Source organism: Pipra filicauda, unplaced genomic scaffold (genome assembly GCF_003945595.2).
Source record: "Pipra filicauda isolate LSUMZ 115617 unplaced genomic scaffold, ASM394559v2 scaffold13_size5146498_pilon, whole genome shotgun sequence".
NCBI lineage: Eukaryota > Metazoa > Chordata > Aves > Passeriformes > Pipridae > Pipra > Pipra filicauda.
Genome location: NW_024103874.1, coordinates 3,488,259 through 3,502,931, shown reverse-complemented (window position 1 = coordinate 3,502,931; position 14,673 = coordinate 3,488,259). Strand labels below are relative to the sequence as shown.

General features: G+C 44.5%; 1 protein-coding gene across 1 annotated transcript in view; it reads right to left on the bottom strand.

Annotated features, from left to right (window-relative positions):
• Positions 1-14,673, bottom strand: part of CDH4 (cadherin 4) — a 425,706-nt gene that overhangs the window by 84,739 nt on the left and 326,294 nt on the right. Inside the window, exons 5-6 of the mRNA XM_027710649.2 lie at positions 12,666-12,821; positions 4,482-4,626 (exon numbers count right to left, since the gene is read on the bottom strand). Of these exons, the coding sequence (XP_027566450.2) occupies positions 4,482-4,626; positions 12,666-12,821 (301 nt within the window). The remainder of the gene's footprint in view (positions 1-4,481; positions 4,627-12,665; positions 12,822-14,673) is intronic.

Genomic DNA, 14,673 nt, shown 5'->3' with positions numbered 1-14,673 from the left:
ACAATCTTTCTGTTAAAACAAAATAGATACAACCCAGAGCAAAGCACTCGAGTCGCTGCGGAGCATTTCATATTGACCTTTTCAGAACTGAACGCTTCAGTTAAGTAAGACATCCACATCCTTCCATAAGGAACATTTTGCGGTGGTTACAGCAAAACTAAGCTTCTGCAGAGATGGAAATAATCTTTCTCCATCACACTATTGTTTTGTGATTAAATTCCTTTTTTTTCTTTTGTACTTAAGCATTTTCATTCTATCTTATTGAGCAATTTTTCTTTTGGAAACTGCAGAGTTTCTTCTGGAAGAGCGCTCCGCAAGGACACCCCTGGGATCCTGCACCCGCAGCGGTACAAGGGCAGGGACTGGGCTCATGGCAGGCAGCCACTGGTGCTGTACAGAGGGGAAAACCCCACCTCAAGCCCCAGTTCCTTCCTGCCATAAGGCAGTGGAGCTTGTGTGAGGCTGCTCAGAGATGCTGGCTGGGAAAAGGCAGCAGAATCCTCGCAGGGCAGGCGGCGCTGGGCAGCGAAGCTCTGCCACCCGTCCCGCCTTGTCAGCGCTTGAAAGGCAACTCCTGCAGCTCCGGCAGAGCTCTGCTGATTAAGGCTGCCAGAGGGAGCAGGGGAATTTCTGCTCCAGCTTGCAGCTGCATTTTTAAAACTTGGCTGTGTTCTTCATATAGAGGCAAAGTTCAAAGAGGCAGAACATTATTCAACATGAGTAAAACATGGTCTTTTAAGATACACTTTCAAACAGCGGCACGTTAAATCAAAACAACTCATGGAGGGGGAGAGCAAGGAAGAAAGATGGTCCTGTGGAAAAGGAAATCCTGCATCACTACTCCTGTTCTGCATTTTTGGAAGGGTCTGCATTTATACATTTAAATTGTCAGCTGCTTGACCTGAGGCTAGATAAGCTAGAAATGCATTAAACTGTCTCCCAGAGAGAATAAAAAAAAAGGAAAGAGATGCAATTCAGTTTAAGAGCCAGCAAACATCTTAGGATGCACAGGAGCCAGGCTGCAATATGTGTTCACACTACAGAGAAGTTCACCAAGAGTGAGCTCCTGATTTCAAGAACACTACGCTATGGTGCAAGACACTATTTCAATTAAGTTATTATAATCTTAACCAGCAACAACAACCTATTACAGTTAATAATACTTGATGATTTCTTTTCTACTCCTGTCAAGGGTTGCTTCAAGGTGACTCACAGAGAGCACACTCCTTGGGAACCCAGGCTGAGTGCTCTGCAGACTGGGAAGCCCCTTCACTTAAACTCCATCAGACTGTCTAATGAGTCTCTTCACATTGCTGCCAATTCTTTTAGCTCTTGGACAATTTTGTATATTTATATTTCAGGCTAAAGTAAACTTGCTTCTGTGAGAGGCCAAGTGCCCAGCAGTATCACACCATGCTGTGGGCTGGAGCACGGCTCTTTCCTGCATTCCCATTTCTTGGGTTCACTCTACCCTCTGGCTTATTCACTGTTGAGTCAGTAGGTCACACCCTTACTTGGCCACCCTCCATCCCCTGCTGTGGCCAGGCACAATTTCCAGCTCCCTGGCAGGGTCAGAGATGAAGCACCACACTGTGTTCCAGCTGAATGCACCCCAGCCCTAAGTGGGGACCGTGCTGTGCTTCATGGCACAGAGTCCTCCAGAGGCACAGCCCTGCCTGCTGTGCCCACACACCGCGGGCCTTTGCTTCACCCTGTACCCTGGCTGTGCTGTGACAGCACCGCAGAGCCCCTTCCTGCTCACTGGAACGGGATCTGCTCTATTGATCCTGCTAAAGCCTTACTGGGGCTTTCCCTGCAGCTCAAGGTCACTGCACCCTGCTCAGCCTGTGCCTAATAGCATATTTTTGATGGTGTTGCTCTGCAAAATTTCCATTGGTAGGGATTGAGCTCCATATGTCCTTTTTTATCTGTTTGTGGTTGGTTTTTTTTTTAAATCTGTGCAAAATCCTGACTGACTCCAAACATTCACTGGCTGCTCACTCTAGTTACCCTTAGAGTCAGCATTTATTTGGGACACTCTATAATCCAGCTACTTTTCTCATCAGAGGTGTGCAAATTTATTAAAAACATTGCAGATACTGTCATAATCAAGTAATCCTGCATTTTTAATCACAGCCATTATAAATGGGCATATGGAATATGCGAGAAATAACAATTGCACAGGGTATCCAGGGAAGCATTTTCAGTCCTCAGGCACAGTTCAACAGCAGTGAGTAGTGGAAAATAAGTGCTGAACTGTAACATATAATAAGATTTTTTAGTTTGTTTGAAGCATGGATATACACACATATGCAGATATATTTTTATAGATGCATATACATATCTAACTTCCTGTTGAATCAGTAATGAACACATTCCGCTGTTATCTCGAAGAATATGCAGTGTCTTTCATTTGTCAACCACTGCCACAAATAATCATGAATTCTGGCCACATATTTCTTGCAATGGCTGGTGTGGTATTTCCTTAGTTATCTTAATACTGTGAGGCATCTTGAACTAAAAAGTTTCTAAATTTTTGCAAGATCTATGCTTAGTTAAATACATTGTCTAGACTTGTCTCTGCACAAAACAGGGACACATAACTGTGAGGCAAAGGAGAAGCACTTGGATATCACCAGTAACTCCATGACCTCTCTATCACTTTCTCAAAGGCACAAGATCGTGTTTCTTGCCAAGTACATGGAATGAGGGCCTCCGATACCCAATTCCTAAGAGGCTCTACAAAAGTAAAGAACAGAAATTCAATACTAATATAAACCTTTAAAAGAATACCGATTAAACGGGAAAGAGAGAAAAAGAACCCCCAACCAAATACATCAAAGACAAATGTAATTGCTTTTGAATAAAAACAGATTGCTTTCTACCTTCCTGCCTTAAAGGTAAGCACTCCAGCCTGGGATACAGAATACCAAAAATCACTGCTGGAAGCACAGGCACAAGTATTTTGTAGGCAAAGTTATCCTATTCTGATTTAATAGCTCAAAGGCTTATCTGGATTTCAGACAAGAAGAGGATGCAATTTACTGCTTGTTTCACACAGACGAACAGAGCTCGTTAAAACATTTGGGAACACTTTGAATATTGATCTGTCCTCGAATAAGATGTAAGAAATTCGTTTTGCTATGAAAATGTATCAATCTTCAAACCTTGATATGCCCCAAAATGGCCTTCAAATGAAAGCTGTAAAATCCTCTGGGAAGATGCCATTAAAGCCATCAGCTCAGGGGCGTCTCACATCCCCTCCTCCAAGCAGGACTGGGATCAGGACTTTGAAGCTGGGACATCACCACCCAAAGCGATCAGGGAGGGAGCTCTACTCGTTCTTTCCACAGAAATAAAGTCACGTTCTGTCCCCACTCTGTGCCACCACAGCCTCCCGTTCCTCACCGTGCTGGAAGACAATCAATCACGGCTGCGAATCACCTTGTTAAAAACAGTGCCCACCGGAGACTTCCCCGTGACACCTCCGGCAGCGGAGACACCGTGATAAATGTTTGCTGACACAAACCAAAGTCACAAGGTATTTAACCCCTCAGCTGGCAAACAACCGAGCATACAATGTGCCTAGGAAAAATCTCCCTCAGATTTCAGGAGGCTTCCAATTGTACTGGTGCTACAGGACAATTTAAGTTCAAAGAATGGATACGCTCATATTAGTTACACTCGGCAACGACCCACAACAACCCTGCTACCATTTTGGAAATAAAAAATCAACTTTATAGTTGAAAACAGAACATTAAAGATCCTTATACCTCTGGTTTTTTTCTAGCACATAAACATGTCCACGTAAAAATCATCACTTTTCCACATACAGCTTACACCACCGCTAATTTTTCACCCATAAACTTTCTGAAATTGTATTTCAGGGTTTTCCCCGTTTCACCCTCCGTTAGAAAAGTCTGTGGGAAGAGAGGATGAGCCTGCAATTTCAGTGGAAATATTCCCCCTTCTGCAACTTTGCATCAGGCCCCACGTAAGAAAGTATTTTCTGCACACCTTGGGACACAGACTTATTTGGAGTCTGACTGGATGCCAGATATTGAGTTGGCAAATGACTGGATTAAATGTCATGGAGGCGGATATTCAGCATTTCAGACACAGGGTCAGTGGAAGGCCACTGCTGGGCTGGCTTTCAGTGCTCTGTAATTAGAAAACCAGCCCTCTACGTGCATAATGAGCATATGAGAATGGCAACACAGAGCAGATCTCTGAAAAACTGCTGTTTTTACAAATTCCACAGCTAGGAAGGGACCACCAGGATCCAGGTTCCCTCCAAACCAAGTCTGCACTTTGTCTTCAGAAAGAGACACAAGACTCTTCTCACCTTCATCAGTCTTCCACAAAGAGCCAGGAAGAGCAAACCTTTCCCTCATCCCCTCTATTCCAAGAGCAGGCTAAGCCACCACACCAGATGAATGGCTGAGAGCCAGTGAAACTTTAAGACTTTTTTTTGACTGTACCTGGTTTAGAGCCTTCATCAACAGATCCATTATAGACTTGGTTGATGAACTCCGGTCTGTTGTCATTCATATCAATCACATAGATGTAAAGGTCAATAGGATTCTCCACCTTGTTTCCATTCATATCCACTGCATGAGCCCGGAGCTGGGAACAAGCACAATGAAAGCACAATATCAGCAATTGGATTTGTTGCAGAGTAAGAGACCGTTTTGCAAGGATTGACTTTACCTCATAAATACTTTCTCAAAATTCAATGGAGTAGGTATCTAATTCCAGCAGAAAGCACTGCCATAGTTTCCATCTAGACTCTACCCACAGACAGCTTTTCAGGGCTTAACATAATACTGAAATAATATTTTAAAACTGCGATTGTCAATGGAAACACTTTAACTCTGGTGCAGTGATGCTATCTCCTTCACTGCTCACAGACCACTGTATTTTAATTTTTAAGCCACGGTGAACTTTGCCTGACAGTCTGAAAAGCAAATTTTGCTTAGTTCCAAATACGGCGAGGAAATGAGTTTGAGCGAGAGGTTTCTTATGGGAATCTGCAGCCTTTCACACCCACAATAACAGGGATTAATAGTGAAGAGATTTCAGACTGACATTAGTAGTGTTTATTGTTTGTTTAATCATGGTCTCTAGGAACAGCAACAGCTACCGACCCCATGGCTCCGTGCACCAAAAGACATTTAAAAAGTCCCTTTCCCTCAAATAATGGGAGCCCCTGTGACATTAAGAATGAAATATTTTCCTCAGGCTTGACTAAAATACCCAGTGCTAATGCATTTCAATAACCACAGTCACAGTGTTAAGCCCTCAGTTAAAATGGAACTGCAGCTTTATCTTATTAGCAATAACCATCAGTAATAATGCCCAAAAACAAGAGCATCTGTTTTCTGAACAGGAGAGACAGATACAGCATGTCAAAATGAGTAATTAATAAAACAAAGCAATCAACAATACTCAGGAACAATCAGTAACCAGGTGAAAAAAATGGATAGCTTTCTCATTAAAGGGAACAGATGGCTACTCTGAGTGGTGTGTGGCTGAATGCGCTGCCGACGCCGGCTTCGGGAAAACTCTGACGGCAAGGGAAGAGCTGCACGGCCCCCGACCATGGATGGCAGCAGGGAGGCACTGGCTGGCTGTGAGCACTGCAGACTCTGGCTATCATCCCTCTTCATTTCAGCCTCTGTGAGCACTGCTGAGCCTCCGCCCTGCCACAAGAACTGGGGACAGCACTTGGGATGGCTGTGTGACATCCAGCAAGGCTGGTGGGCTGAAGAATGAAGGCTTCAGAGGACATCAGCTTCACAGACTCACAGAATCACAGAACGGTTTGGTTTGGAAAGGACCTTAAAGCTCATCTAGTTCCAACCCTCTGTCACGGGCAGGGACACCTTCCACTAGACCAGGTTGCTCCAAACCCTGTCCAATCTGTCCTTGAACACTTCTAGGGATGGGGCAGCCACAGCTTCTCTGGGCAACCTCTTTGTGCAAGGGCTGGCTGGGAGAGTGGGGCTGAAGGACAGGGAATGCATCAGCTCGTGCCATCCAGAGGGATGGAGGCCTCTGGTTACTCCCAGCAGTTCCCTGCACCATCGGGCTGCTGCCGGGAGTCAGAGCTGACATGCCAAGGAGGTCTCAGCTCCTCTGATGCATGACAAATAAATGTGCTAATTGCATTAGCACTGGTTCCTGTCTTTTGCTCTCGCTGTGTAGGTGATTGATGCAACTTTCTCCTTCATGTACAGTGCTCAGAAGTCCGGAGCTTTAACAAAAGAGACTGCACACCATTAGGATGGGCTGGCTTAACATTTAATCAAGCAAAGAGAACAAACTGCCACGTGAAATGAGCTGGGAGAAAAACATTTTTTCTAGAAGAAAGTTAAGCAGCACTTTTTCTTTAAAGCCTGAGGAAGTCCGGCTTTGCTTTCAGTACAGGATGTACCATTTGTATTTCATGAGTTGCAATGCTCTTAATATCTGCATTTCTTGACTGCATACGAACTGCTTTGGCTCCCACCTGTTGAGCTATCCTTCATCATGTCAGATGTAGCAATTCAATAACTTTACAGTCAGAGGTCAGACTGTCTTTGAAAAAAAGTAATTCGGAGCTAAAATTAAAGTTATTATCTTCAAACTGAGGCAGCACCGGGCCCTCTCTTACAGCATTTCCAGCAGCGGAAATGGTTCCATTCAGAGATAAAGCAGAGAGCAAAGCTGGTATCTCCCCCCTCAGATCTGACTCTCCCCCTGCAAATTTTTAATTAGATTTGATAGCTTTTGTTTGAAATCTCCAGGAGTAAGGGATTTCTCAGCAATGCACATCTATCTGCTTGTTGCACTCACTAAGCACATGTATCCATCTACGCATTGCTGCCTGCACTCAAGGAAAAAAAGATTCAATAAGCAAGACTGCAGGAATCTCATCAAACCTGGGTGACATGCTCAAGTGTCACCTCTGTCCTGAGTCCTCAGCACTGGGCTGAGTTATGTGAGGGAGGGCAGTGGTGAGGCACACTGGTGTGGGCACTGATGTCCTGACTAACAGCATCTGGGGTGTCAGGAGGATGGCACATGTCCCCAAACCCAGTGCAGCAAAGCCTGTGCCTCTCTGGCCTGGGTTGTACCGGGGTCTGGGTGTCCATAGCTGCTCCTCTTCTGCCCTCAGTTGTTCCTGCTGCCCTTTCTGCAAAAGTTCTTTCTCTCCTGCTCCATTTTTACCTGATCTCAATGAATGTTTCTATTTTTTTTTCCTCTTGTTCCTGCTTCCATTAATTTTCTCTATCTGTACTCTTTTAACAACTCTCATGTGCCAATGCCTCCACAACACACGCTTCTCTGTGGACAGTGCCAACCATGGCAGAGGGAGAAGGGAGTCCTGAGCCAGAGGGTTGAATTTCAACTCAGCTCAATGGGAAGTCTTCTTCTTAGAGACCATTCCTCATTAGACATCATCCTCAGCAGAGAGAGCAAACAAAGGAGAGACTCCAGGGGAGCAATCTGTCTACTGGGAAGCTAGCTGGATCTCCAAGGCAGATCAGATACTCCATTTCCCTTCCTTAATTCATCTTCTCCCTCGTTCTCCTGTCGTCCTTTTTGTATTCAGGAGGCTGGAAAACACACGTTGTTCTGGAGTCATTCTTCAGACACCAAGATGGGGCTCATTTCTGTGAGGCACAGCCTGAGCCCACATGGTGCCCCACGGCTCAGGCTGCCACCTGCCCCCAAGCAGGTATTTTGGTGGTAGAGTGATGGAGAGGGTGAAAAGCGGATGCATGTGAGTGCTTTGTAGCACTGGGCAAGGCACAAAAGGTGATGACTGAGCTCTATCAGACACACATGTCATTTTGAGATGGAAAACACACCAGTGAAAGGTCAGTGAGCATCACCTGGGCCACGGGACACAGGTCACGCATGAGTATTCAAATGGGAGCTGGTGGCTAGCTGAAGAGACAGTTAAGAAACATTTATAAAGTTGGTTTGAGATATTTACATTTTCCCCAAGAGGGAGAACACAACAGGAGTGAAGAAGGAATAAATAAAATCAAATGAAATACCTTGAGAAGGATTCTGAAAAATTAATACAGGTAGCCAGCTAATCTCTAGCTGATGAATCGCTCTGCTGTACACCAGCCAAGGAGCTGGCTCGATATTCTTTAACAAATATTGCTTAAAAGTATGACAATTATTGCTATCATATTCAGCAGCAGCTACCACAGGTCTCTGAGGTTTTCCTACTGACAGTTTCCAGTGTAAATGCAGCTGTTGGCATACAAATGATTCGGTATCATGATTATTGATTACACCGGAGGCTGGTGGTATCTGAAGGTAGTTAGTCAAAGTCAACACAGTGAATTGTGTTAAATACGAATATTACTTACACACTAATACTACTAATACAAATATACATTATCAATCAGTGACAGAGCCTTTAAGGAATAAGCATACAATGTCATGCCTAATTTGTGTGCTCTTAATTGTGATTAAAAGTTCCATTTAGAGCATTGTGACACAAATGGCTGGCATTACTCAACACGGTTCAAAATACTGGAATTAGCTCTTGTATCCCCTAATTTCTAGTAAACTTTGTCTCTTGGCATTTAAAACAACTCCTTCTCGGTCTATAACCCACCTGTTCTACTCCAGCCATTTCTGAGGCAGTATTTCATCAGGCTGATGTTGAAGGCACACACATATGTCTGGGACTGGATTAGGAATTGCTTCAAAGTTTCCCTAGGATGCACATTACTTGAGTATCATAAGCAATGACTACTTAGTGACACGTTTATGTTGATGTCTTTTGAAAACAGAGCTTGAAAAACGTCTTGGAAAACTAACCTACCAAGTTTCTATCCCTTGTACTTGCCAGGCCTAACTGCAGCTTAATATGAAACCGGTGTCTGGATCAGAAAAGACATTCAGAGCCACTAATTCTGTCAGCAGCACAAACGGGACTTTGGGAATGCAGTTAAATAAGGCCAAGAGAACTCATGCATATTAAATATTACTACCTGCTGAAACTTATTTGGCATGCAGGGAGCATTAGGGGCTGACTGCAAGGGGAGACGCAACACACGCCTGTTGCAGTGAGACAGCACCAACATGGAGGGAATGTGCCCCATGGCTGTGTGTCCTGTGGCTGTATGTCCCGTGGCTGTATGTCCTGTGGCTGTGTGTCCCGTGGCTGTGTGTCCCATGGTTGTATGTCCCAGGGGTCCATCTCCAGCCACAGGCACTACTGCTCATGCATCACTCAGTGCCACATGAGCAGTTCCCCACCACAACGTGGTGTTGGTTAAGTGGCTGCAAAGCCCGTTTCATTTTTCTCTGCTCGTGTTTTCAGCTGACTCTGCGTCTGGGATTGTCTGCGAGGTCCCTGGAGAGTTTGTGCTCTGGTTTGTAGTGCAGACAAAAACAGATGAGGCCAAAATACTGCTGAACTTGTGATCACTGGGAGTGCCAGCACACACGGCACCTGGACAGGGGCTGGGAGTCCCAGAGGCACATACATCTCTGCATACATCAAGCTCGGAATGATCCTCCCTAAAAGTTCAAGAATGATGTCAAAAACAGGGGAAGTTCTGCTGCAGAACTCCTGATCTAATTAGAAAAAAATCTGTTTCACCTTAGGGAATGAGGTAGGTTTCATCAGACAAATAGCTTCCTGAATGCGGGGGGAGTTAAAACACTAGTAAGTTAAAAATGGTAGTCCTGAAGCAATACAGATAATTATGCATAAGAAAATATGTGTTGAAAATGTGGGAGTTAATGAAACAGAACTCTTCATATGTAGCCCCACAAACACTTGCAAATTATTGTTCTTTTTTTTAATAATTAGTTTTTAGATTACCTGGGAATGAAAACAGCAAGGACAACACTTGACAGTGACAGAGATGCTGAAAAGCCTTGATTCTGTTCAGGGTTGCAGAAAACCTGAAGTTGTATACATGCACCCAGAGTAGGAAGCCTGTATTGGACACAGAGCCTGGGTAAGAGGGACCTGGAGCGGTGCCTTGCAGCTCCACTGACATTCTCTACCCCAGCTGAAGAGTTAAGCTACTAATCCAAGCTAAAGGAAACTACAGCACATGTCAAACCAATTTAAAGGTGGTCAAGCTCTACAGTTCAGATCCAAGCCTACACCTCAGTCACTGCTCTTCTAGCACTCACTTCAAGCCTGGCTCCATGTTGTGTTTCCTTTCAGTTAGAGGCTTGGCTATAGAAAGTGGCATAAATTCACTGACTTTTTCAGAACTTCACCAGCCAAGATTTTGGACTGTATCTTCTTTCTGGAAGCTGGCCAAATTTTTTCCAGTTTCCAGCACTGTTCACTCCTACTGCAGGTTTCTGCTCTAGTGTTTGGGTCATTGCTTTGTTCATGGTATATTTATAAATGCTTTGTGAAGAGTTAGTAAACGAACAATAAATCATCATCCACTGCTACCAAGGCTGAAGGATCTAAAGGGCATTTACAGCTACAACTTAAAACACTCTCCATCACCTTCTACTGTTCTGCTAACAAAGATTTTCTATCACTCACTATTCCTGTCTATAAGGTCTCATAACATACTTATCACTCTCTATAAAATACATTTCCTGTAACCTTCAGAGTGTGAATAAGCTTATTTACATATGGATGTCACTAGTTCAAGGTTTCTGTAAGGAACAGAAAAGGCTGGAAATCCTGTGGTATGTGCAAGGCAGACTCATCCCATCACCTTTGACAAGGCGAGAATTCAATTTACTGAATTCACTGTAACTGGTAGGGTCAGTTCATTTTTAGGGGGCACAGGATTTGTTATGATGGAGGACAAAATCTTTTTCACCTTATGTTTTTGACTGAGCATCTGATCGCAGACTTCACAGCGGCTCCCTCAAAAGTGTTAACTTATTGACTACACTGATAATAACCTGGCACTGCTGAAACAATATCAACAATGCTGAGATGACACACACTTTATCTCAAATATTCCTTTTTCAAAACAACCTCTCTTCCTATTTTCTTAGGCACGACAAACAAAATAATTGTTCTTGTTCACAGAGGGCAAAATAAAATAAAATCTTCTTTTACCCAGGGGAAATCTCTTTTTCCACCCAACTAAAGAGGTAATCTATTTTCTTTATCCTTCCACCCCAGTCCAGAAGCTGTGTCAACATGGTTAACTGGATACCTGACAAAGCTGACAGAATGTGCCTCTCCGACGGCGCAGTTCGGAATATGGTGTCAGTGGAAGTGACCTGTACCACTTCACTGACATTAGAGCAGCCCTGGAATGGCTATTACGTTGCCAGTAGATGTGGCTAAGGCTGATAGCAATCCATGAAACAACCTTTCACAACCACTCCAGGAGAGAACTAAAGCGTGGACGCAGAAAATGTTTGAAATTTTGCAGGGCTATCATGCAAGGGGTCACATATTTTCTTTTTTAGCAATCTGTGGGACTGTATCTGCTGTGCAATTACGCTGTGCAACCGAGGGGTTAGGATTTATATCAAAACGTAGCAACCAATTACACTCCAAGCATTCTGCAGGTAGAGCATTTTATGAACTAGGATAGCATGAGGCACCACTTTTGAGTGTAATTAATCTTAATTAATTCCCTCATATTTAATATTAGCCTATCTGCGTATTTAAAAACCTATCTGACACACCCCCATCATACTGCCTGAACATCTCCTAGTGAATTAAAATGAAAAATGACTATAGCAATTATTGCATGTTTAGTTGCAGTAATGATTCTTAAATTAGTAATTTCCCAAGACGTGCTAATGCAGTGACTGGCTTCTCATGGTTTTGGGTGGTTCAGTTTACACATAAATTTGCATGGATTTAACAAGCAGTGCAAAGTTGTGCCCTTTTAAACAAATGACTCTGACTTTATGTCTGAAAAGGACATCAGTGTATCACCACTGTCATAGAATCACAGAATTGTTTAAGTTGGAAAAGCCCTCTAAGATCATTAAGTCCAGCACTGCCAAGCCCACTGCTAAACCATGTCCCCAGGTGCCAGATCTACACGTCCTTTAAATCCCTCCAGGGATGGGACTCTACCACTGCCCTGGGCAGCCTGTGCCAGGGCTTGACAACCCTTTCCGCAAAGAAATTTTTCCTAATATCCAATCTAACCCTCCCCTGGCACAACTTGAGGCCATTTCCTCTTGTCCTGTCACTTGTTACCTGGAAGAAGAGAACGTCCCCAACCAGCTAGAACCTCCTTCCAGGTTGTAGAGAGCGAGAAGGTTCCCTTCCTCAAGCTTCCTTTTCTCCAGACTGAACACCTCCAGCTCCCTCAGCCACTCCCTATCAAACTTATTCTCTAGACCCCTCCTCAGCTCCCTTGCTCTTCCCTGGACATGCTCCAGCCTCTCAATGTTCTTCTTGGGGTGAGTGGCCCAAAACTGAACCCAGGATTGGAGGTGGGGCCTCACCCATGTGAGTACAGGGGGACTGTCACTGCCCTGGTCCTGCTGGCCACAGTATTGCTGATACACCCAGGATGCCATTGGCCTTCTTGGCCACCTGGGCACATGCTGGCTCATGTTCAGCTGCCACCAACCACCACTTTGCATCGGTTTGGCTGATTTAGCGCGTCCCTTCTTGAACCCAGCAAGTTTGGTGCAGTTCTGCTCTGAGCTTGTGAGCCCAGACAAAACTCCTGGTGTTTGATGCTTACGTGGTAGGAAGCTCTTTCCTCCCTGTCCATCGGGCGTGTCACGTACATCCTGCCAGACACAGGGTCAATGCTGAAGACTTCCATGGGCGGCTGGTCGGCTCCCACTCCAGTGATGCTGTACCTGATATGGATCTCTTTGTCCTTATCGGAACGAATCTGCAGGGAACAACAGAGACAGGAATCCATAAGTTCTGGACAAAAGCCAAATGGACGTTTAAGCAACTTTAAAGAACCGAGTCTGAAAGCTGCACAGATGTAACACCACTGTCAATTCTGACAAGGGAGCTGAATGCCAAAGGTTTGGAGAGAAGACATGGAAGGTGTATTCCATATAGTTTCAGTTATTTTACTCCTCTTTTATTCATGATTATTCTCTCTAGAAATCATTGAAATCGTGAATTTTTGACTCACCCAAAATGCACAAAAAACACTGTTTACATATTACTGAAACCACAGTTTCCTTAAAGTGTCCAAATTTTTCAGCCATACCCAAAGTCTCCCAGCCATTAATCACTTCTGAAAATGCTGTCTGCAAGCTCCCACATCATATTCTCGGTCCCTGTGACTGTGCACACAAATACTCCCATGAAATTTGAAGAACAGGGCTGTTTGCTCCCTCTTTGTCCAATTCTGCTAGCTTGACAAGGCCAGGTTGAGAAACCCCAGTGGGATATTACCATTTCATGTGATTATTTGCTGAGGAGAATGATGTTTTGGACACTGTTTCTGAAAGCCCTTCCCTCCCATGCCTTGCAAACAACACTGCAAACCAAGTACAGCACAACGAGTTACATGAACCTTGGATACAGAGCCAAGGAAAAAAAGAAGGGAGGTTAATATGTTGTCCTAGCAACCCTGACTATCTCTTTAAAACACAAATTTAATTTTCTGATCAAATGCTGAAAGAAGTTCTTGCAACAGCATGACTATTCCCGAAAGAAAGTGCAAGGCACAAATAAATTACCACCCCCCCACCATCACAAACTGTCTTGGCACTGCAAAAGCGATGTGCATAATTTCTTCCCTAACAGGTCTATGAATACAACGAAGTAGTGGGAAGATAATAGAACCCTAGTAGCTGAGTGCATGTTATCACCTCTGCTATGGCAGCTGCACACTTGGAGTGTGCTCAGTGGGTGCAGGAGACCCTGCGTCCCCCAAACAGCCCCAGTTTGGGGAGCAAGGGTCCTTTCCCAAGGGAAGAGGAGGCTTTGCTTGTCAGGAAAAGGGATTGAGAAGGGGCTGTGGGCTGCTCTGCACTCCCCCCATATGTGACCTATTGATATTCCTTCCTCTCCTGAGGCAGGAGGCCGACGAGGTGCTGAAGGTGTCGGTGCAGAGCAGTATCAGATCCCTGGCTCTGAAACTCTCCTTTGATACCTTTGTCCAGATCATCATCAAGTTTATACACTGTTTTCTTTGTACTGCCTCCACCAAACCGTCCGTTCCCGTTAACAGCTAATCATGTCACTTATTACAAGACACTGCCGGGATTGATCCGCGCGGCACCTGCGCTGCTGGAGCTGAAGGTCAGGGAACAGAGACAGTTTCATCTGTCTTTTCTCTGAAGGATTCACTGCTTGTTACACTATTAGAATCGAGGAAAACTGATTGGACTTACACTGGTATAGTCACTTAAAAAAGGGACTGGGAACACTGAAAGTGCCCTCACGATGTTACATGGGTTTTTGTGGGCCTAGTGGGTATTTGCAACAGAGACCCAGGCAGACAGGCATGAATCCAATTTCCATTAGCAAATCTGTGGGTGAAGAAAGGTATATTAAAATCAAGGTTTGCTTGCACAGCTGTGGTTTTAATGACGAAAGCCGACTCCCCAGCTCAATAACTGAAGACCACAGCCCCCATTTTCAGAAGGTCAGCCCTCACCCTGCCAGAGGAAAGGGCTGGAAATCAAACTGGTTTCAATGTCTGTGCAAATGCACAGCTCAAGTCAGGGAGTTCAACATCCAACCCACTATGTCCACAGCTGAGCTTATATTAAGTGATA